At 32.6% G+C, this 22,600-nt stretch overlaps 2 protein-coding genes across 3 annotated transcripts; both read left to right on the top strand.

The window, feature by feature from the left end:
• Positions 1-6,951: 6,951 nt before the first annotated feature.
• LOC7480453 (uncharacterized) lies at positions 6,952-14,731 on the top strand. Its single transcript, XM_002307170.4, has 14 exons — positions 6,952-7,145; positions 7,272-7,353; positions 7,544-7,657; positions 8,140-8,237; positions 8,354-8,437; positions 8,586-8,722; positions 8,916-8,988; positions 9,105-9,150; positions 9,269-9,378; positions 9,606-9,713; positions 9,804-9,863; positions 10,758-10,819; positions 11,951-12,263; positions 13,096-14,731. The coding sequence occupies exons 1-14, from the start codon at positions 7,080-7,082 to the stop codon at positions 14,287-14,289; spliced, it is 2,547 nt and encodes an 848-aa protein (XP_002307206.2). The 5' UTR covers positions 6,952-7,079; the 3' UTR covers positions 14,290-14,731.
• Positions 14,732-16,260: 1,529 nt separating this feature from the next.
• On the top strand, positions 16,261-19,994 carry LOC7480452 (G2/mitotic-specific cyclin-2). Of its 2 annotated transcripts, none has more exons than XM_024601139.2 (11): positions 16,261-16,549; positions 16,649-16,787; positions 16,899-16,937; positions 17,275-17,320; positions 17,406-17,561; positions 17,650-17,775; positions 18,610-18,699; positions 18,784-19,005; positions 19,093-19,191; positions 19,301-19,479; positions 19,605-19,994. In XM_024601139.2, exons 1-11 carry the CDS (start codon positions 16,492-16,494, stop codon positions 19,732-19,734), a joined length of 1,284 nt encoding a protein of 427 aa, XP_024456907.1. In that variant the 5' UTR covers positions 16,261-16,491; the 3' UTR covers positions 19,735-19,994. The 2 variants fall into 2 exon arrangements, with proteins under 2 accessions (XP_024456907.1, XP_052308747.1); XM_052452787.1 differs by having other exon boundaries at positions 16,264-16,549; positions 16,652-16,787.
• The last annotated feature ends 2,606 nt before the right edge of the window (positions 19,995-22,600 follow it).

Raw genomic sequence — 22,600 nt, 5'->3', positions numbered from 1 at the left:
TTATAAATAAAAGGCAATTTTTGTAAGAACTGGGTCGTATATAACAAGCAAAAATCATTTTTTATTTTTTATATAAGGTTATGTTTGGCAAAACCATCTTTTCTTTCCCTTGAAAACTGCCCAAATGAACTTAAGGGTGTGTTTGTCAAACACCCTATTAGGCCAAAAATCCTAAGAAAAAGTTGTCCAAACAAATAAAGTCATAAGTACTTGACCTAAAACAGAACCAAATGGGTCAACTCAAAGATATTGGTTCAACAATGAACCAAATCAAAAATCAAGGTTTGACCCAAAAACTAAACCAAAACAAAGGTTTAAATTAAAACAAAATCAAATTTGAAAATTAATACAAAACATAAAAATCTTCGAAGAAAAACGAATCAAACACTCAAATCGTGAAGAACATGAAAAACATTCATCAAGAACCTAACAAACACAAATCTCAATCTAGACTAGTTTTTATGCAATCAATGGCATGGTTTTATTTGAAATCATGCAAGAATCTATAATTTAGCACTCATTCACTTCGATTATCTATGAATCAACATGATTTTATTAAAATAGGTTTCGTTTCAAACTGAGACTTTAGGATTAAAACCCCACATAAACTTGTTATTGATGCAAATAAACCCTTTATTATCTATTAGTCAAGTTTCATGAATGATTTAGTGCACAAAATTCGACTAAAACTGGTCCAAATCATAGGGTTAAGACAATGTTCTTTCTAAGAATATGAAAAAACTGAACTCAGCAATCCATTCCTTCCAATGTTTATTTAATATGAAAGCCAAGTGTATATTTAACAATGTTTTGAGTAGCCCGTACATTCCTTTCAGGATCTTTCATCTTTCATAATTTTGATAATTAAGAACCACACAGTCCATCTTTTTGCCACAATATGCTCATATAATCATTTAGTTGGCTCAAATTTTAATCACTACGAACTTTATCTCATTGCTTTACCCACTCATGTTCTTATGTCCTTTTAACTTAGTTAAATTATTTATTTTATAGGTTTTTTCTTTATCATAGTTATAAACAGTATAACAAGTCATCGCCAAAGACTCCAACCTTCTCATTCTATTGATCATGGCCTCCCTTCTCAATACAACTCTGCAACTCATTCTCATGAGAACGAAGGCTGAATATATGGTGTTTGTACAACTGTTGCGGCCGTGAGAATTGTTCCTGGTGTCCGTACCAATGATCGTAGCTATGTGAGAGAACATCGTCACTTTGAAGTTGGCATTTCTTCTACTCAGTTAGATGCTTCACATTCATCGAAGGTAGATACATGCTCAAAGGCAACTCCATGCGAACCAAATTCCATGAGGCCAACTAAATTTAAACGACACACCAGCTTCAGTTTGGTACTTTAATCCTGACATACCAGAAGTGTTGGCGTATTAACATTAGTACGCTTTCCGGTCCTTATTATCAGCTCATTTAGTTTAAGCAATGTTTTTTTCTTTTTCAAACGAACCTAAAATCTTTTCAACTTTAGCTTCAGCCAATTCCCTTCGGACATTCATAATCTGCCTTTATCCTCCAATGATCTTCTATCAATTGAAGACTAGATTCATGAAAATAGGTGAACAATCAAAGAGATCCTTTACATGAATCCATATGACCATAAGGTTAGCACACACTTAATTCATTTTTCTCTTTTTCGCACTCAAACTTATATATGTTTTGATCATTTGTTTTTTCTTTCTTACATCGTAAGCCAAGCCCTGTGTCTTGCTTATACAATAAACTTAGTTTTTTCTTCCTAACACAACATCTTAGGTTCACATGTCACGCATCCATTATCAATTTTGACCTATATAATGGGTGGTGGCACTGTAGTTGTCCTGAATGTTACAAGAAACTTGGTGGAACTGAAAAGTAGCCTATTTGCAGGGATCATGATGCCATCAATGGTTTACATGTCTCATGGTTAGCTCAATCTTTTCAAACTTTTTAATTTAGTTTTCAACTTCACTCCAATCCCTAATCTTTTTCATTGCTTATTTGACTACTTTTTCATTGGCACAAGTATCGAGTTGATTGTGTTATGACTGATGGAGAAGAAGTAATAAATTTCCTTATGGTTTGTAGATCTGCTGAGGATTTTTTTAGGGCAACATCACACTATTATGTTTATGATAGGAAGTTCAACAATCCATCTGTCATTGCACCTTTGATGCTTAGCAAGCTTAACAAGACCAAGATTTTCCAGCTGCGCTTTAGATCATTCATCTCTTCTTCTAATCGATGTGATAACTTTATTGTTAATGTATTTGACAATGACTCCGAGCAAGAGCTTGACATACAACCTCAACAGCCTATAACAACATTCATACATACATAAATGGATCTTATTGCTATTTTAGCTAGTGGTGCACTGCTTCCTCCAATCAGTCTACTAACACCAACAAGCATTGTCTATGTCATGACATCGCTTCTGGTTCCATAGAAAGCACACCAAAAGACATCCCATCTGCTCTTCAACACGGTGACCATGCTGCAACAAAACATTATTGAAAGAAAAAAAGTGTGGTAGGAGGTTATGGAAAGCAAAACAAAGATATAAAACTTAAGAACAAGTAGAAGATTTGAGAGAAAGGCAATCTTATTATATGTTTTCTCTTATATATTCCTCTCAACCCATTATAATCATGCTTCTGATTATAAGGCTATTTATAGACCTCAAGTCATAGATAAACAAGGAATTAAACTACTCAAAGAAAATCCAAATCCGAACAGAAACGTATTATGTCATATTAACTGACCGATCGTTTCTAAACCAATCGACCGATTCATTTAATTCAACCAGTAGATCGGTTCTTCTATTGTTCAGAAAAACTAAACTCTGGTTTACTTTCAACATCCCTCATTTTTATAACTCCCAGCATATCTCTTATCTTAGCAAAAACATCATATTTAAGTGGCTTTGAGAAAATATTCGCAACTTGGTTTTGTGTCTTTACATGCTTGACTTCAACTTCCTTATTTATAATGCAATCTTGAAGGTAATGAAATCTTATGTCAATGTGCTTACTTCTGTTATGAAATACTAGATTCTTAACTAAAGCAATGGTTGATGAGTTGTCCACATAAAGCTTCTCATGTGACATTCGCAACTCTTTCAATAATCTTCTTAGCCATATGAAAAGATAAACATATGTTGTAATAACTATATATTTAGCTTCACAAGTTGATAATGTGACTATAGGTTGCTTTGTTGAACTCATGTAAATGTTGTGTCTCTCATATGAAAAACAAAACTTGCAATGCTCTTTCTATCATCCATATCTGCAGCCTAATTACTATCATTATAACTTATAAGTTCAAAGCTATTAGAATATCCATAGAACAAGCTAAAATAAACAGTACCTTTGATATACCGAAGGATTCGCTTCAATGCTTTAAAATGTGTTGTAGTTAGTGTCTCTATGAATCTGCTCACAAGTTCTACTCCAAAGATAATATCTGGACAAGTGCTTGTCAAGTATTTCAAAATCCCAACTAGACTCTTGAATGTTGTAGAGTTTATCTTCTCTCCTTCATTATTTTTTGATATTTTCACTTCACACTCAACAAGAGTATTCATTTTTGCACAATCTTTCATTTTGAACTTCTTGAGAATCTCTTTTATAAACTTCTCTTGTTTCACAAAGATTTCATCTTCTCCTTGCTTGATCTCAGTCCCTAAGTAATATGTCATAAGACCAATATTCATCATCTCAAACTCCTTGATCATTGCTTGTTTCAAGTTTCCAAATATCTTTAGATTATTTCTTGTAAAGATCAAGTCATCCACATACAAGCATACAATAAAAGTATCACCAATCTCTTTTATCTTTACATAGATAGCATAGTCATGAGGGCATTTTACTAATCTATTCTTTAAAAAATAACCGTCAATACAACTATACCAAGCCCTTGAGGCTTGCTTCAATTCATACAAGGCTTTGTTTAACTTTAAAACCATGTCTTCATGTCCTTTTGACTTCATAACCCACAAGTTGCTTAATGTAGACCTTCTTTTTCAAGAAATCTATTTTGAAAAACTGATTTGACATTCATTTGATAAATTTTTCATCCATCTTTAATAAATGGATAGAAATATGCTAAGTAAATAGAATTTGCCCCAGTAAGGTGGAAGCTATAAACACTTTTTGTTATGTTTTAAATCGGGTTTTCCTTTAACTTATTTTACATAAAACTCCATAAGAGCTTTGGGTTGAAAGAAAACCTAATATCCCTTATTTTCATGTATTTAGATCAAAATATTTTATTTTGAATAACAAAGATAGTTTCGGAAAGTTTGATGCCAAATTCGATGAAGGTATATTTCTTAGTTATTCTTTTGCTAGCAAAGCTTATAAAGTACATAATCATAGAACTCTAGTAGTTAAAGAATCTATACATGTTGTGTTTGATAAGTCTAACCCATTTTATCTTCGAAAAGTTAAAAAGGTTGGTGTAGATATTATTCTTGATAGGTTAAAACTAAATGAAAGAGGACACTTCTAGAAAGAAAGATCAAAGGAAAAAACCTTAAATGAATCCTTAACAACATGATCAACATGATAAATAGCAACCTTTGCAAATTCTTCCCAAAATAATTTAAAAACTAAAAGGGCTTTCATAAGGTTCAATTATTGGTGATTTATCGAAGGCTTTCCTCCATGACTAATCAAGTCAGTAATGTTGTTTTCATATCTAAGCTAAAACTAAAAATTATAATAAAGCCTTGTGTGATAAGTATTAGATACTCTTAATGCAAGAAAAGCTTGGTTAATCTGAAAGAAATCAAGTATGAGAATTAGTTCCTAAGCTCAAAGGTCATTCCATTATTAGAACTAAATGGGTATTTCACAACAAACTTGATGAATCAAGAGAAGTTGCTTGGAACAAAACTCGTTTGGTTGCTCAAGGATACAATCAAGAGGAATGAATAGATTATGATGAAACTTATACTCTCGTGGAAATAATGGAACTACTTATATGTTTCTTGCATTTGCATATTTAAAAAATTTTAAAATTTTCAAATTGATGTTAAAGTGCATTTTTTTTTAATGGTTATATCCTAGAAAACGTTTATGTTGATAAACCTTCTAATTTTGAAAGCCATAAATTTCCAGACTATGTTTTTAAACTTAAAGAGGCATTGTATAGTCTTAAACAAGCTTCTAGAGCCTGGTATAATAGACTAAATAATTTTTTAATTTAAATTTTTTTTAACATGGGTAAAATTGATTTAACTTTATTTATAAAATATAAAAATCATGATTTAATTATTGTAAAAATTTATGTTGATATTTTATTTGATGTTACTAATGAATTTCTGTGCAAGGAATTTGAATATTGTATGCATAAGGAATTTGAGATGAGTATGATAAAAGAGGAGATGAGTATGATAAAAGAGTTTACCTTCTTTCTCATACATCAAATCAAACTAGAAAATGATGATATATTCATTATTCAAGCTAAATATACCAAGGAGCTAATCAAAAAGTTTTATTTGGAATCCATATGTTTAAGCAAACACTAATATACTTGGTTTTAAGTTAAACCATAATATAATATTTTATGATAACACCAATGCTATAAATGTAACCAAAAACCCCATCTAACATTTTTTGACCAAGCACATAGAAATTAGACATTATTTTATTTACGATTATGTTAAAAAAATTGACATCTTTCTTAAGTTTGTGGTTACAGATAATCAAATAATGAATATCTTCACAAAGTCATTAGGTGAAGAAAGATTTTAAGTTTTACATATGCTATCAAGTGGGAGGAATTATGTCATTTGGGAGGTGTGTGTGGGCTCTTCTGGCAGCGTTGTGAGTGGTGCACCGAGATCTTCACGGTGGTATGACATATATTAGCGGCCAAATGACGATGTGGCTCTAGTGAATTTTTTTTGTCCTCCCTATTTTCTCTCTTTTCTTCTTGGAAAAATACAAAAATATCTTTTCATTTGGTTTTTTATATCTAATTCGGTTCTTATTTTTTTATTGCTATTTTTAAAAAAATATTTATTAATTTTTATCTTCAATTTAGTTTATCATTTAATTTAATTTCATTTTTCTATCAAATTTGGTCATTATTCTTTTAATTCCCATTTATTTTTTATCATTTTCCTAATTCAATTTTATTTTCAATTTTATCCTTTAATTAACATTTGAATTCAATTTATTTTCAATTTTATCCTTTAATTAACATTTGAATTCAATTTATTTTCATTTTCATTCTTTTTATTACTATTTGTTTTGTTTTAAATTCTTTTTTGATTGGCTCCCCCCCCAAAAATTTCATCTCTCAACATTTTATGATTGAGAATCTTACTTATTTATTTTTTAGGATTTTTCTTTTATAGTGTTAGTCCTGAGCTCATAACAAGGGTCACGGATTTCAAATATTAACACGGGTTGACTTTGATTTTTTTAAGTTTTTTTTTTTTAAAATTATAATCTTATCCTTCAATATTTGATTTATTGAGAATCAATCTTCATGTGTTTTTTCTTTTTACTTTTCCATCTACGAGGTTATCTTAATCATATGCTCATATGGATTGGTAGCAAACGAACTAACCCGGGTTGACTTGTATTTTTTTTTGTATTACGTTTTTTGAATTTTTATTTTATTTTTACCATTTGACATTGGATTATTTGATAATTGTATTTTATTTTTTTATTTAATTTGTTTTTGATAGGGTTATTTAATATTATGACTAGATCATATATTTGATATACTAATCTGATGGGCTCAAATCAAACTCTTTTTATTTTTTTCCTATTAATTTTTTTTACTGTTATATTATTTTATTTGTATTATCAAAATTATATATATTTATTAAATTTAATCAAGTTAATTACCTGAATCTCTTGTTTTTTTTTCCCTTATTTGAAAACACTTGCATCGTCTAAAACTATTGGTGAAAAAAATTTGGGCCAGCCGCAGGCGGGCAACCTATACAGTGACTAACTGATATTACTCGAAATGTTTTATACAATCATCAAAATCAAATCAAAAGATAATACCATTACGAACACTGTGGCGCCATAATTTTCCATCTTTTAATGACAATACTCCAGAGAGGCAAAACACACTTAATTTCCCGTCTCAAATTTCTCACCCCTTTACAGGTCTCTCTCTCTCTCTGATCTCAAATCCCTTTATTTTTTGTATTTATTCTGTAGAGGCATTTTGTCGAACAATCTGTAAACAATGAATTTTCTTATTATTTTTTCTTTTGAAATTCGATGTTACAGAGATTCAACCATACTTTAACTAAAGAGGAATTAAAAGCACCAGTCTGCCATGAAATGGGTCGTGATTTTCTCGCTCAACAGAGTAAAATTTTTCAATCTTTGTTACTATTTTATGCGTTAGTGTTTTAAAGTTGTTAACGTTTGGGCAAGTAAATGCGGTGGTGAAGGAGAGTTTATTAGTTTTTGTGTTAATTTCTGTTGGTTTTTTTGTGTTCTGTTTAAGATTTGGGGTTTTGAATTGTATAAGGTTTGATTTATGATGATTGGTGTAGGATATGTTGTTGATAGATCAAAATGGAGAAAAGTGAATGCTAGGTATCATGGTATAACTCGTTCAATGATTCCTGATGCTCCATGGACGGTTTTGAAACTTTTGCGTGTTGGAGGTAATCCATGTTTCTTTAAGCTTTTGTCTAGCTTTAATGTTCTTATTTTGCCTCCAGTTCATGTTTAAGTAGTTTTTATGATGCTTTGACTGATGTGGTTTGGTGGTTGGTAACTGAAAATGATCATTGTTGAAATAAATGGATTTTTGGGTTAATTACGCTGTTCAAAATTTACTTTCTCAATGCTGAAGAACGCTCCATATCACTAGCTATGCCAAGGGAGAGATTTTTCACTGCATAGGCTGTTGTGCTTACCCTCTTGTTTTCTTGTTGGAATGAAGGTAGGTACTGTAAGCGTGCCTCATTTGAATGTAAGAGGAGTGAGCATTGCACTGGCTGTACAGAATAATTTATCATGATGCTGGTGCTATTTGATTCTGGTTTTTGTTGTTTAGCCTGTGTCTTCATCATACTGATCTTGCTTCATATGAATGTTATACATCCTTCATGAACATGTGGTTTGATTACCTTGTCATATGCAGGATTTGAAGCATACTTAGTGGGTGGATGTGTGAGAGATTTGCTTTTGAATAGAGTACCTAAAGATTTTGATGTGATCACCACAGCCAACCTTCAGCAGGTCATATATTGCTGTTTTAATTTCATTGTTTATTCTTCTTGTTTGGTGAATTTCTATGACTACATGGGTGATTATGTTCATAATTTTTCTGTTCTTTTTTTAATATCTTATTACAGATAAAAAAGAAGTTTCATCGTGCTCATATTGTTGGACGACGATTTCCTATATGCATAGTGCATGTCAAAGGATCAGTAATTGAGGTTTGTTAGCACCTTTAGTGATTACAATTGGTGTTTATTTAAGTCCTTCTTTAAGCCATGATGTAGGCCATTTTAAGCATTCTGCTATCTTTGCAGGTCATATATTATCTTGTTTTTGGCAGTAATTTTTTTATGATTTTGGCTATAGGTATCCAGTTTTGAGACAAGTGCACAACAGTGTCAGGAAAAAGAAAAGGTTCTTTTATCTCAAATGCGAAGGAGCTGTGACGAAAAAGACTTCCTTCTCTGGAAAAATAGTATGCAGCGGGATTTCACAATTAATAGGTGTAGTGTCTTTCTTTTGCTAATTGTTTAGGGAGAATCAAGTTTAAAATTAATTTAGCATGATGGTTTATTATTATAGCAACTAAAACTCTCCAGCCACTCTATTTATTTGTTATAGGATGACATATAAGATCTGAATCTGAGTTTGGTTGATGCCAATAACTTGTTATATTTCATTAAATTGTGGATGCAGTTTGTTTTTTGACCCTTTCATGAATCGCATATATGATTACGCCAATGGAATGGAAGATGTAAGGTCACTAAAGGTGATTCTCTTTTCATTTACCAATGAAATCTGCTTTCAGATTACTTCTCTAATTCATCATGTTAACTGAAAATTTTCTCAGCTAAATTTTTTTTCTCACATTTGATATTGTCTCAGCTACAAACATTAATCCCTGCTCGACTGTCATTCCAAGAGGACTGTGGTATTTGCTTTCACAATTTATATATTTGATCGTTTAGCTCCATGGAATTTTCGTCTTCATCACTGAATATGCTATCACTTCAACCTGACTGGACTCGTATATGCAAATTGTCATACAGCAAGAATCTTGCGGGGCATAAGAATTGCAGGTCGTCTAGGCTTGTCAATTTCTAAGGATACTGAAACTGCAATATGTAAACTTCAATCTTCTGTCAAGAGTCTGAACAAGGTACTTCGAGTTTCAAACAAGACTTCTCTATGAAATCTTATTGTTTAGAGGTTCTAAGTTTTTCTTGGCCTCTGTGCTGGAGATATTTTCCTTATTTTCTTGGGCATTGTTACTCTTTTCTTATCCAGTCCTCAGTAGCTGCATCTTAGGTTTGCAGGCAGTAAGTGCCATTTAGTTTCATCAACGACATCATATTCTTACCAAGATGGCATCCTCTGTTTATTCAGGATAGGATAAAGATGGAACTGAACTACATGCTGTCCTATGGAGCTGCAGAGTCTACTATCCTTTTGCTCCAGAGATTCCACCTGCTTAAGATATTTCTTCCCTTTCATGTTTGTACCTTTTCAGTGTCCAACTTACTGCATTTTCTTCTTATAGTCACTAATTTACCCTTGTATCTGAAATGCAAGTTTTGATTGCAGGCAGCATACCTTCACGAACAGGCTGATGAAGTATCTGCTCAGGGTTCCACAATGTTGATGGTAGGATTAGCTTTATGGGAAAGAAAAATTGACATTGCAATTTTGTCAGTGATAAATATGCTTCTAAGGTGTATGAATGTCTAGGATTTGATTAAAGTAATATTCTAGTAATTGATCGCAATAATATAGGAAAGTACTGAAATAAGGTTAGCTACTATGGAAAAGAATGAAATTGCAATTTTATCACTGATAAACATGATTCTAAGGTATGTCTAGTATGGACTTAGCTAGGATATGGTAAAAAAAAAGAGTCTAGGAATTGATTACACATTAATGTAGGAAACTACTGGAAATATTAATGGACATTTTTTAGTCATTGTTGGAGAATGCCATGTCGAATCTCGCTTGGAAAGACTGTAGCATTCATTATTGTTGGAAATATATTAACTATTATATAATGTTTTGAATAGAATTGATTGAGATTATTCACTATCTGCAAGACTAATACCTGTACATATTGTGTTCTTTTGGATGTCATCTGGTCTGCTAAACATGAAGTTGATAATAATTATTTAAGTGAAAAGTTTTGTTTCTTTGGGTATGGCAACTCAAAGATGATTAAATGAAACAAGAGCTGCCAGAATTTACTAATGAGGGGAAGATTTGGTTCTGTGGAGATCAAACAGGCTGTGTCCATTTCATACATGGCATCCTCTACCGACATGCACGTGACGTGCTGGTAGAGGAAGTGACAGGTACTGGACTTGATGCCGTTCACTTTCAACTATAACAATTTCCACAGCAGCAGCATCTAGCCTCTTGAAACTTTATGTTGCTTGTGTATGCTTAATCAATTCTAGTTACTCCAAGCTTAATACAAGTTCAACTGAAACCAGTACATTAATTAATTTTATTTAATCCTCTTCATTGCTTCAATTTGTTTCTTTTTGGCAGAAATTGTTATACAGTTTGGATAAAATAGTTAGCAGTGATCGACCTTGTGATTGCAGTCTATGGTAAGCCAGCTGTTTACCTTTTCTGATTAATTGTCTATCTAAATGTGACAGTATAATTGTTCTGCCTTCACCACCACCACAAGATATGGTTATTGTACCGCCAATTTCACTCCCCTTGAATTTATCCAGATTCGGGAAAGTTCTATCCATCCTGCACACACACACACGCACACCAAGAGAAAACATGATGGTGATAATAAAAAAAATATAATAAATAACTTGTCTGGATATTAGCTCTTGAAGTCAATTGAAAGAACCTAAATGTCTTTGCAAGGTTAATACTCTTGAGATAGTCTTAAGGGGGACAGCGAACAAATAGATAAGTAGGCGAGAAGCTGCTCAAGCCCTGTTATAGATTTTGTATGACCTCTGGTTCTAGCTGTACTTTACTATCAAAGATGGATGAGCCTGCTATCAAACCTCAGAACAACAGCATTGCCAGTGGCTGAAATGTGATCTTACTTTGCAATTGGTTTGAGAAACCCCTCATCCAGTGTAAAAATCATCTTCATTTTAAATACTTTGCAAAAAACTGATCTCCTTTTACTTCTTGGACCTTAATTTGAAGGTTTATCATGCTGCGCTCTTTCCTCAAAATTGCCGCCTTATTTTGATAGCATAAATTCTATTGTTCGGAGGACTATCCAGTTACTGATTCATGCTTAATCTGTACATGAGTTCAAGGCCTTGGGTCAATTTATAGTTTATTTTTTATTTTTATTTTTATTGATCCTGTTCAGTAAGTAAAGAAATTATTATGTTAGCTCTGCTCTGGTGGGTCTAAGGTGGATTCTGGCCAGGGAAAAAGTGGTAGGGTCATGCCAATATCATGTCTAGTTCAATTTTCACTCATGAAATACACTTTTTCTTTAATGTTTGGGAATGTCTTTCACAAGTGAGTCCACTCCCATGCACCCTTGGTTTCATTCACACTCTAGGATTCACAATGTTAGTGATGGGTGCGTGATATTGGGTTCCATCCTGTCCAAATAGCACACCAGTAATCTTATCTTTTCTTCTATGCTGAACTACATGAATAGTATGTGTGGTAGTGCACATATTTGTATATGTTTCCAGTTAAGGTTTTCTGCTGGGGACATGGCTGATGATCATGCTTTGTATATGTAACAGGGTTGGACTGCTAGCCTTTCACCAAGCATTAGTACTTAATCCACAAGATGCTTTTGTAATCTGGGCCTTTGCTTCTATACTATATTGTGGAACATGGCAGGAAGGTGTTAAATTTGCAAGAGAAAATGCAAAAGTGGAAGGGAGATTTGTACCAGAGATCTCTGGGTTCTCTGAAATTAAATCAGATGAAAAACTTGCTGAAGAAGTTTCTCAGTTAGCATCTTTAGTTCAAGATGCTGTAAATGCTTTTACAGATGAAATTAGTTTATCTGAATCCCTGTCCAGATACCTGGACCCCCCCCTCGATGTTTTTGTAAGTGTGCATATTATGATTTAGTGTGTGTGTGTGTGTTTTGCTAAAACTTCATAAAGTTTGTAGCACTTAATAATCCTTGGGTTTTTTTTTTCCTGAGGCCCTTTAAACCTTCCATCATACACTGCCCTTGCCACTCTTCTGAATAATTAGAAACTGGCAGAATAAGCTAATCTGCATAGTTGATGTCTTTTACCATCACAATCTTCATCTTGCTTTTAGTATCAGATGCAAATGATTAGAATTGATGTGTGGACTATCATACTAATGCTTAAAATTAGTATCTTGTTTACCATAACATGCAAATGTGTATAGCTTTACAAGCGCAGGCATGAATGTCAGACATTAATATATTTAGGAAATAACCATGTGCGTTGAACTTGTGAATTGGATTAAAGTTGATACCTGACAGGACATGAATCAATTATCCTCTCTGAATTAGGTAACCAGATGTCCTACACTTGTAGTTGAATAATCAAGCCACTGGCATTTTCTTGGTTCATAGAATAAATCCACCCTTTATTGTTCCAAATACCGTATCTATGTTATATTTAATGTTAGGAACGCTGCATGTTTAGAATTTGGAGGAATTGATAAAAGGGGCTTTCTGACCTTGCCAACAACATAATGACACTAACTGCCATTTCTCAGTGTGGAGAGTTTTGCTACATGATTTAGTCCTGCCATTTTTTTCCTGCTTTGTGAGTCTCTGGATATGTATAATTTATGCAATGGTCACTTGAATGAAAACCTTCTCAACTAAGCAATTCCTCATTATATATAATCTGCATTGTTTTCTTTGTTGAGTAAAACTCTTTGTTTGGTGCTACAGGTGTTTGTATCAAAGAAAATAGGTGAACATGCTGGTCTTCTTTTTCATATGCAATCTTGTGAATATAGAAGAGAGAGTTTCAAGATTGACTATGATCTGCTTGTGAAAGGGGATCTGTATGAGACTAGATTTGTCCTGGGCAAGGTTATTTTGAAAACTTTGAGTGGTGGGCTTGTTCAAGGAGGAAAGGAGATTATCAAGGAGGAGTTAAAAGTCGTCAAGGTGAATCACGAGCCAACACTTTCTGATCTGGCAAAGGATGGACGTGTGGTCAAGAAGGTGAAAGAACATGTTCTATTATCATTTGATGAACAAAAGATAGAGAAAGTGAAGCAGAAGGAAAAGGTAAAGATGAAATGCTCTTCAGAACAGAACATTAATAGCACGAAGGAAGAGGTAGATTTGAAAGATGCATCCATGGAGATAGCTAAGAAGCAGCGGAAGGTAGAGGAGAAATTATGTTCACCACTGCAGGAGAGTGATAAAAAGCAAGTGGCTGTTGGCGATGAGGAGCACCAGCATAGGGCTAAGAAGCATAGGAAGATGGTAGAGAAGGTGAAGCGCCACGAGTTATGTTATAAAGAAACGATAAATAGTATGAAGGAAGAGGTAGTTTTGCAAGATACACCCATGGAGATAGCTAAGGAGCTGCGGAAGGTGGTTGACACAAGGCAGGTTTCTGAGGAGAAATTTCATTCCCCACTGCAGGAGAGTGATAAAAAGCAAGTGGCTGTTGGCAATGAGGAGCACCAGCATAAGGCTAAGAAGCATAGGAAGATGGTAGAGAAGGTGAAGCACCACAAGTTATGTTATAAAGAAACAATAAATAGCATGAAGGAAGAGTTAGTTTTGAAAGATGCACCCATGGAGAAAGCTAAGATGCAGCGGAAGGTAGTTGACACAAGTCAGGTTTCCGAGGAGAAATTTCATTCACCGCTGCAGGAGAGTGATAAAAAGCAAGTGGCTGTTGGCAATGAGGAGCACCGGCATAGGGCTAAGAAGCATAGGAAGATGTTAGAGAAGGTAAAGCACCAGGATAAAGAAACGGAAGAGCCATTTAATGTAATAAGGAAGTGTAATCCAAGTGAGGATGAGAAAGTTAAGGGGGGAGAGAAAAACGATAGGCCTCCTGTATTGCAGGAGATGGTCAAGGAAAAAAGTGTCCAGTCTTGTCTATCCAGTCTCTTCAAGTGATGGTGCCCGTTTTATTGCAAGATACATGTAGCACTGGGGGAAGGCATTGCCATGTAACTAACAAATGACTGGCACAAGTTAGTGGATGTCTTTTGCTATCAGGCACAATTTCCTTGTCACTGCAGGTCTGCTGTAAAAGGGGCTGATGGTAGCTTGTCCCAGGTTACATTGGCTTATTGTCATTGTAACATCATCCAGTTTTGTAGTATTCTTTTGTTTCATAATTTAGAAAGAATTACAATTGTCGGCTTCAGCGGTCATCTTAACAGGCAAAGTATATCTATATGGTTTGTATTAGGTTATGTTTCGGGAAGGTTAAGAGCCAAAATGAGTAGCTAGCTCAAGCTAACCATGTAATTCTTTAGGTTTTTGGGAATTTCTGTTGTATACTTGGTTAGGAGTTGATGGCCATCAAAAGAATGTTGCTTCACTTGTTTGTCAATCCGTGTATTTGAGTATAATATGTGAGCAACCGTCACAAGAATGTAGCATAATCTCTCGTCGTTTTAGGATGGTAAATGATTATTTGTTTTTGAGTTTTTAAAAAAAAATTAATTTTTTTTATTTTTTTTATTTTAAATTAATAATTTTTTTGATATTTTCAAATTATTTTGATACTGATATTAAAAATAAAAATATTATTTTAATACATTTCTAAATAAAAAATAGTTTGAAAAACAATTTCTACAATACTTTCAAATATCCTCATAGTTCTCATGAGGACAAGAATTCTTGTTGTTTCTCACAATCTAGTTTTTGAGATGTTTGGGAGTACAGTAGCAATTGTTTTTTTAAATGTTTTTCACTTGAAAATATATTAAAATAATATTTTTTAATTTTAAAAAAATTATTTTTAAAATGTGCATATAATATTTAATTTTAAAAAATACTAAAAAAATATTAATTTAAAATAAAACAAATTTAAATTTTTTAAAAATATTTTTAAAACACGTATAAGCTACTAAAAAATCTTTTAGGACACTAATGTGCTTTATTGGGAATCCAAATTTATAGAATATCGAAGATTGTCGTTAATGTTTGATGCATCTCACTTGATTATTTTGTTGTGGTTAGTTTACGGAGAGCCAAACTCGTCTAATATTTTTCACATGCGATTGAACTACTCAAACTACACAGTCGATCATTGCTAACATATTTCTCATCTAATGCAAACTATCATCGATTTCACATGAATGTTTGATATTTGATCACTATTATTGAACAATTTTACCAAATCCCATTTCAGAATCCCGAAAATTACAGCTCCACCAGTCAAATGATGTAAAAATCTTATTAGATCCCGAATTCGATAAAATTAGCATTATCCCTCTTCACCTCCACCTCTCACCTTCCATAATTTACCCATAACATTCACAAGTAAAAATTGAAAGGCTTAATCATTTAGATGGTGATCCAGTAGTAAAAACTTGGGATCAAGAGGTTTATTTTTTCTATGGTTTCAGGTTCGAGCCCTGTAGTTGCTCATATGATGGCCACTGAAGGCTTACATGATCGTTAACTTCAGAGTCCGTGGAATTAGTCGAGGTACGTACAAGTTGACCCGAACATCTACGTTAAACTAAAAAAAATAAAAAATTGAAAGGCTCTAAAAGACATGCACAAAGGATGACAAACGCAAAAATCAAAAGGGTACTGATACTCATGGCTCCTCCGAGTGCTAAACTTGCGAGATCCTATGGGTGTGTGTGTATTAGCCCTACCATTAAAGGACCCAATTACCCAGGAGAGTCCCCCAAGTCAACTTGACCCTACAAGAAGCCCCAAGTGGGCAAGAGCCTCTAGGAGCCAGCAAACCATACATACCCAACCACAATCAATCAATCATAACCCTAAAAAACTCTAATAATTTGAAATCAGATGTGGCAAACCCACATGTATTGACAACCAGAAAATGACCGTTGTTCAGACAAACAAAGAAAGAAAGCAAGCCCTTTTTTTGCCTATCCCTAATCCAACGGTCATATTTCACTAGCCGTTAGTTTTGAAAAAAAGGGTTGGCTACACAAACCTCTCTTCTTTTATTTCTCTATCTGAGGTTGAAGATTCCAGTGCATTATTCCAGCCTCTTCTTTTAAATGCACTTATTAGTGTCAAATCTTTAAAGGAGAAGGGAAGAGACGAGGGTTTGCTTTTGTTGGTTCTTAATAGTTTGGTGTGATTAATTGTTTTTTCATTAACAAAATGGATGTATCTAATGGGAACAGTCTTAATCTCACCATCAAACCCACAGATTTTCAAGGTATAGTAGTGAGCTTTATTGGTTCTGAACATCAAAGATGGGATGTTTTTTCAAGATCTAACATGGGTTTTTGTTTTTGTTTTTTTTTTTAATAATGTTAAGGATTAGAGATGGGTAACAGAAAGTTTGGACAGCAGATTAATAGGCAGAACAGGAGAGCTCTGAGTGTGTTGAATCAGAATTTTGTTGGAGGACAACAAGCATACCCTTGCGTTGTTAACAAGAGAGGATTGCAAGAGTAATTTCTCTTTTCTTTAAATGAATTTTTAAGTTTCAGTATTGGTGTTCTGTTGATTTTTTTGTTCGTTTTTCTTTTTGAAAAAAATGGGTTTTTTTCTTTTGTGCGCAGAAACCGTGGTGTTTGTGAAGAACATCGACCCGTTACAAGGTTAGAAACAACAACTCTTTTCGTTTCATTTTTCTTCTGTGTTGTTTGGTTGGTGAGAAAATGTAGGAAAGAGAAAAGAAACACAAATTTGAATACTGGATCTTATAAGAGAAAACAACACTGCACGTACAGTACGAGCTCTGTTTTTTAATAAGCTACTTACAGCTAGAGCTACTACTTTTTTTGGTTGAGTTTTAGACTAATAGTAACAGATTAAAACAACCAAAAACATCAGATTTAAACCCTTTTTGTTAGTTTTTCCAGAGTTTAGCAACCCAGTAGAGGATCTAATATTTACTCGGAAAACTTTGATCTTGACATTTTGACCACTTTACAGGAAGTTCGCTGCTCAATTGTCAGGTACACAGCAGTATTGCCACCAGGTAGAATATGGATTTGCATTTATATGTGATGATCTTCATTTTTCAAAGATAACGATGCTAATTTCTTGCAACATAATATTAACAGGAACTTAAGAAGCAGAAGCCATCGGTTCAAAGAACAAATGAATTTGGAGATTGCATATTTGTTGATGTGGAAGAAAACAAGGCATCTTCCGCAGACCAACCAGTACCAATGTTCTTAGAGCAGACAGAAGCCAGGCCTGATGAAATGAACAAGATGGTATTCTATTCCTCTCTAAATATTTCAAGTCCCATTAGGAAAATGTCTTAATTCTAAAACCCATAATTGATTTGCTAAAATCTACCAGGAGGAGGTTGAAATGGAGGATATAATTGAAGAACCAATTTTGAATATTGATGATTGTGATGCAAAGAACCCACTTGCAGTTGTTGACTATGTTGAAGATTTGCATGCGTACTACAGAAAAATGGAGGTAAACTCAACTTGGAAAATAAGATTTTGGAATGTTTATGCTGTGTATATCAATTAGAAGATTAATTTTGATATGGAAGGTTGATAAAAGTACATTTCATGTAGTTAAGTTCATTTATTTTCCAACGAAACATAGGTTTAGCGATGAAAGACTCAAAGGTTGAGGCCTTAAGGAGTTCCTAGAATTGAATATCGCTATCCTTGAAATACAGACTTCAAGAGTTCCTAGATTCAAATAATCGGGTTAAGGATTGAGATATTTTTTGGTAGCTATTGCTTCTGAATTCAATGAGATGATCTTAGGGTTTCTAGACTTGAATCTAGGAAGCATTTGGTCTAGTGGTTAAAAACTAGAAGTATTTCTATGTACCTTAAATAATAGGGGTAAGGAATGAGAGTGATAGAATGTGCACAATTGGTCTAAATAATAAAATGCCTTGATCGAGAATTCATTGGAGATATTATTTTCGGCAGCTAAAGCATCGAGAATTCAATGGAGATATTATTTTCGGTAGCTAAAGCTTCTGAATTCAAGCTTTTATCTAACACATTAATTACTTAGCTTCTTTGTGATCTACCTTAAATGGCAGGTTTAAAGATTGAGAGAGATAGAATGTGCACAATTGCTCTAAATATAAAAATGCTTTGATCGTGAATTGATCAGAGTTGTATTCCGTAGCTAATGCTTCTGAATTCAATTTTTGATCTAACACGTTAGTTACTTAGCTTTTTTTGTGAAGTCTTGTTAAGTGCTTGACATATATCTTCAATTGTTAAAAAAAATCTTCAATTTCTGTTTAAATTTGATTACTAGACACAACTTAAATCTGTGCAGAATTGTAGCTGTGTATCGCCGAACTATATGATGCAACAAGCTGACATTAATGAGAAGATGAGAGCCATCCTAATTGACTGGCTGATTGAGGTATGTATATAAAGTTTTACCAAGTTGGTAATGTGCTGTACTTGGATCAAATGTTTGTGAATGACCATGTTTTTTAATCAACAGGTGCATGACAAGTTTGACCTAATGAAGGAGACATTGTTTCTAACTGTTAATCTGATAGATAGATTTCTATCCCAGCAAACGGTAATGAGAAAAAAGCTTCAGTTGGTTGGCTTAGTTGCTATGCTCTTAGCATGCAAATACGAGGAGGTTTCTGTTCCAGTAGTGGGAGATTTAATTCTTATATCTGATAAAGCGTATGCTAGGAAAGAAGTCCTCGAAATGGTAAGTGTTGTTCCCTGTAAAAATGCCAGTGTTTTTAAAGTTTTACAAGCTCCCGAAAGTGAGTGGCAATAATCTCTTCTTTTGCAGGAAAATTTGATGCTTAACAAATTGCAATTTAACATGTCATTTCCTACACCATATGTTTTCATGCAAAGGTTCCTCAAGGCTGCCCAGTCTGATAAGAAGGTTAGCACATTTTGCCTGTAATTTACTAGTGAAAGATCGATATTTGAAAAGAAGATGAAATTATATATGTTTTGCCCTGACAATTGTGTCATTTATGACTTGAGAACAGCTTGAGCTGCTGTCCTTCTTCTTGATTGAGCTTTCACTTGTGGAGTATGAGATGCTTAAGTTCCCACCATCATTGTTAGCAGCCTCAGCCATCTATACCGCTCAGTGCACCATCTATGGTTTCAAAGAGTGGAATAAAACCTGTGAATGGCATAGCAGCTACTCAGAAGAGCAGCTCTTGTGAGTTTCTTCTGCTCTCTCTCATGATACAGCAACTACTCAGTGATCTACCGTTAATTTCTTTGTTGAAGTCGTTTATCTCATCCTTGGCTTGCTAATGACTTTAGTTTCATGCATGCTGACAGAGAATGTTCAAGATTAATGGTTGGTTTCCACCAGAGGGCAGGGACGGGGAAACTCACTGGAGTATACAGGAAATACAACACATCCAAGTTTGGATTTACTTCAAAATGTGAAGCAGCACAGTTTCTATAGCAAGGAAAATGTGTACAGCTACTAACTTTACTTGATTGGGAGTGGTGGGCATTGCACACAATAATTAGCAACTTGGGTTGCTGCTGCACTGCTGCTCTTGGGAATTGAGAATATTTTGCGTTCTACAGCCGTAGTTGGTTTTTATTATGTTCTAATTGAACATATTTCTGTTTCATTGAAAGCAATAATTGATGACAGTTCATAATTATTGAAAGAAGTTTCAAATTCTTGATTGCTGCTTTAGCAATGCAATATGAGAATTTGTGTATTATTTAATTTAATAAAAGGATGGATCTTTAAAATTAAACAGTTTTAGGTAGTCATTCTACAACATAATTTAAAGTGTCATTGACTAGAATTATTAAATGGCGATTCCATCGCGTGATAACATCATTTTAATTTTGGGACGAAACATATTCATAATGATTTGTGAAAAAATTATTGATTGATTAAGATTAATAATCTTAGATGATAAATTAAATTCATCTGAAGTTCTAACTCATGCTCTTGAAATTTAAATTTTAGATTTTTGAATAAAAATTTAAATTACATGCTGAGTTGGATCAATTTTATTTTTAATATAAAAAAATAATATTTAAATATTACTAATGTATTTTCTAGAATAAAATTTTTTTAAAACTATATTAAAAAATATGATCTAATTAACTTAGCAGGTTCATACAACTAGGATGAATTGAAAAAACAAACAACTTCTTTTTAATATGAAAAAGCTCAGGTTAATTAAAAAAACTCAAGGATATGATTAGGTTTTTTTAATTTTTTTTTTGTCAAAAGTAAACGACCCCTCTTTTTTTTTTTTTTTTTTTTTTTAAGTATACAATAGGTTGCCTAATGTAATATTTTTTAGTCATCTAAAAATTATAATCCATGTTTTTTTATCCCTAAAACTCAATTTTCAAGTCAATTTTATATGAAAACAACTTAAAAATACTATAAAAACTGTCAAATATTATTTATCAACTCAAAACACCCAAAATCACTCAAAAAAAAATGAAAATCAACTAAATAAAAAAATCTAAAAATTTTCAAATTTCTATTGTTGAATGAAAGTGTTTAACATAAAAATTGATTATTTTGATTGTCAAAATGTATCTAGCCAAATAAATTAAAGAACTAAAAAACAAACAAAATAAGTTTTTAGATTAAATTTACAATTCAAAAAACTATAATACTTTTAGACCAAAATTACAACTCCAAAACTAAGGAAGATAGAGGAACTAAAAGAAACCTTTTTTTACATGAATTTAAAATTAGTCACGTAGTGTTTTCTTAATTTATATTTTGATATTCTTTTGTTGAATTTGTTCTTTCTTTAAAAAATCATATCAAGATGGTCAATAACTTGTGTTTCAGTATATCTCTTAATTGTAATATAGTATTAAACCATCCTAACAATTTTTTTAATAAAGAAAGAAAGAGGAGAAGTAATGGACTCTCTATAGACAAAGAAAAGGGATTAAATTAAATTAGGGTTCATAAACATGGAAATAAATCCAATCAAAGTTGAATTTACAAACTTAATGCATGAACATGACATGAAATCCATCATCAAAGTCCAAAGTTCTTTAGCAACTTCAATAAGAAATTAAAAAAAAAGAACATTTATATTATTGCAAAATAGAAATCATAGAGAAGTTGTAACAAAATGGTATTCCTTTGCCTCTTCCCTTGTCAACATCAAACACCAACTCTCTCACACTCTTACTGGATCTAAGAAATGGCAACTTGTTAGCCCCTGGTAAGTGACCAAAAGATAGATCTGGGCCATCTGGCACCTTCCTTCCCACCTACCCACCCCCGTAAAATACATGCAAAAAGACAAGTAGACAAGTACACCATGCCAAGTCTCTCCCCTGTGTAAGACACCATTTCCCCTTCAACACCCTCACCAACTCCATGAAAATTTGTACGTTGGACAAAAACTTTTTTTTTTCTTTTTTGTCTATTTTCAAGGAATATTCAAATCCCATCAACTCGCAAATTATTAACAAAATACTAAAAGATACAGTTAAATTATTGAAATCACACTCATAAAATATTATTTATTATAATATTATTTTGTATTTTTTTTTAATTTAACCCTTCATCATTTATTTTTCTAGTTAAATCAATACAGCCACGTCACACCCCATGAAATACAATTAATTAGAATAGTATTTTATGTTTTTTATTCTTTTTTCAATTTAACTCTTTAATAACCTAATTTTTTATTTATTTTTTTTTATTTTATCATTTAGGTTGTTTTAGAAATTATGCTTTGCAAAAAATTTATTTTTTTTCTATTGACATAATTTTATTTATTTTTAATGTTGAGATGACAATATATTGAATCAACTTAGGTTAACTACCAAATCTATTATCCTTGTTATAAGACCGTGATAACCTCATAAAAAAATTTAAATAAATTATGAATTTTAATTCTCAATCAATCACATGTTGAATGATAAAATAAAAATAATTAAAATAATAACTCGAGTGAACTTGGACTAATATGTCAAACCTGCAACTCAAGTCATGAGATAGAGATAACTTCATAGGAAAAAAATCAAAACAAACTATGAAGTACAATTTTCAATCAACTCAATATTGAAGAAAAAAAAACTCAAGTTAATTCAAATTAATATATTAAATTCATAACTTCAATTATAAAACCGAGATAAATCATAAAAACAAATTATGATACATATGATGTTTTGTTTTATGTTAAATAATAAATAATATTTAGATAACTAATAACCAAAATTCAATCAATATAATACAAATACAATAATAATTTAGCTGATAAATAATAATTATATTATAAATATAATAAGTCAATCTAGGATTCACATAGTCATCCCTGTTC

Source organism: Populus trichocarpa, chromosome 5 (genome assembly GCF_000002775.5).
Source record: "Populus trichocarpa isolate Nisqually-1 chromosome 5, P.trichocarpa_v4.1, whole genome shotgun sequence".
Classification (NCBI taxonomy): Eukaryota; Viridiplantae; Streptophyta; class Magnoliopsida; order Malpighiales; family Salicaceae; genus Populus; species Populus trichocarpa.
This window is presented reverse-complemented; position numbering and strand designations above follow the sequence as displayed.

Coding starts and splice junctions, on each gene's coding strand:
- LOC7480453 (XM_002307170.4), top strand. CDS start 7,080: ATGACAATACTCCAGAGAGGCAAAACACACTTAATTTCCCGTCTCAAA. Junction 8,723..8,915: donor CGGGATTTCACAATTAATAG/GTGTAGTGTCTT, acceptor TTGTGGATGCAG/TTTGTTTTTTGACCCTTTCA. Junction 12,264..13,095: donor ACCCCCCCCTCGATGTTTTT/GTAAGTGTGCAT, acceptor TTGGTGCTACAG/GTGTTTGTATCAAAGAAAAT.
- LOC7480452 (XM_024601139.2), top strand. CDS start 16,492: ATGGATGTATCTAATGGGAACAGTCTTAATCTCACCATCAAACCCACA. Junction 17,321..17,405: donor CACAGCAGTATTGCCACCAG/GTAGAATATGGA, acceptor TAATATTAACAG/GAACTTAAGAAGCAGAAGCC. Junction 17,776..18,609: donor CGTACTACAGAAAAATGGAG/GTAAACTCAACT, acceptor AAATCTGTGCAG/AATTGTAGCTGTGTATCGCC.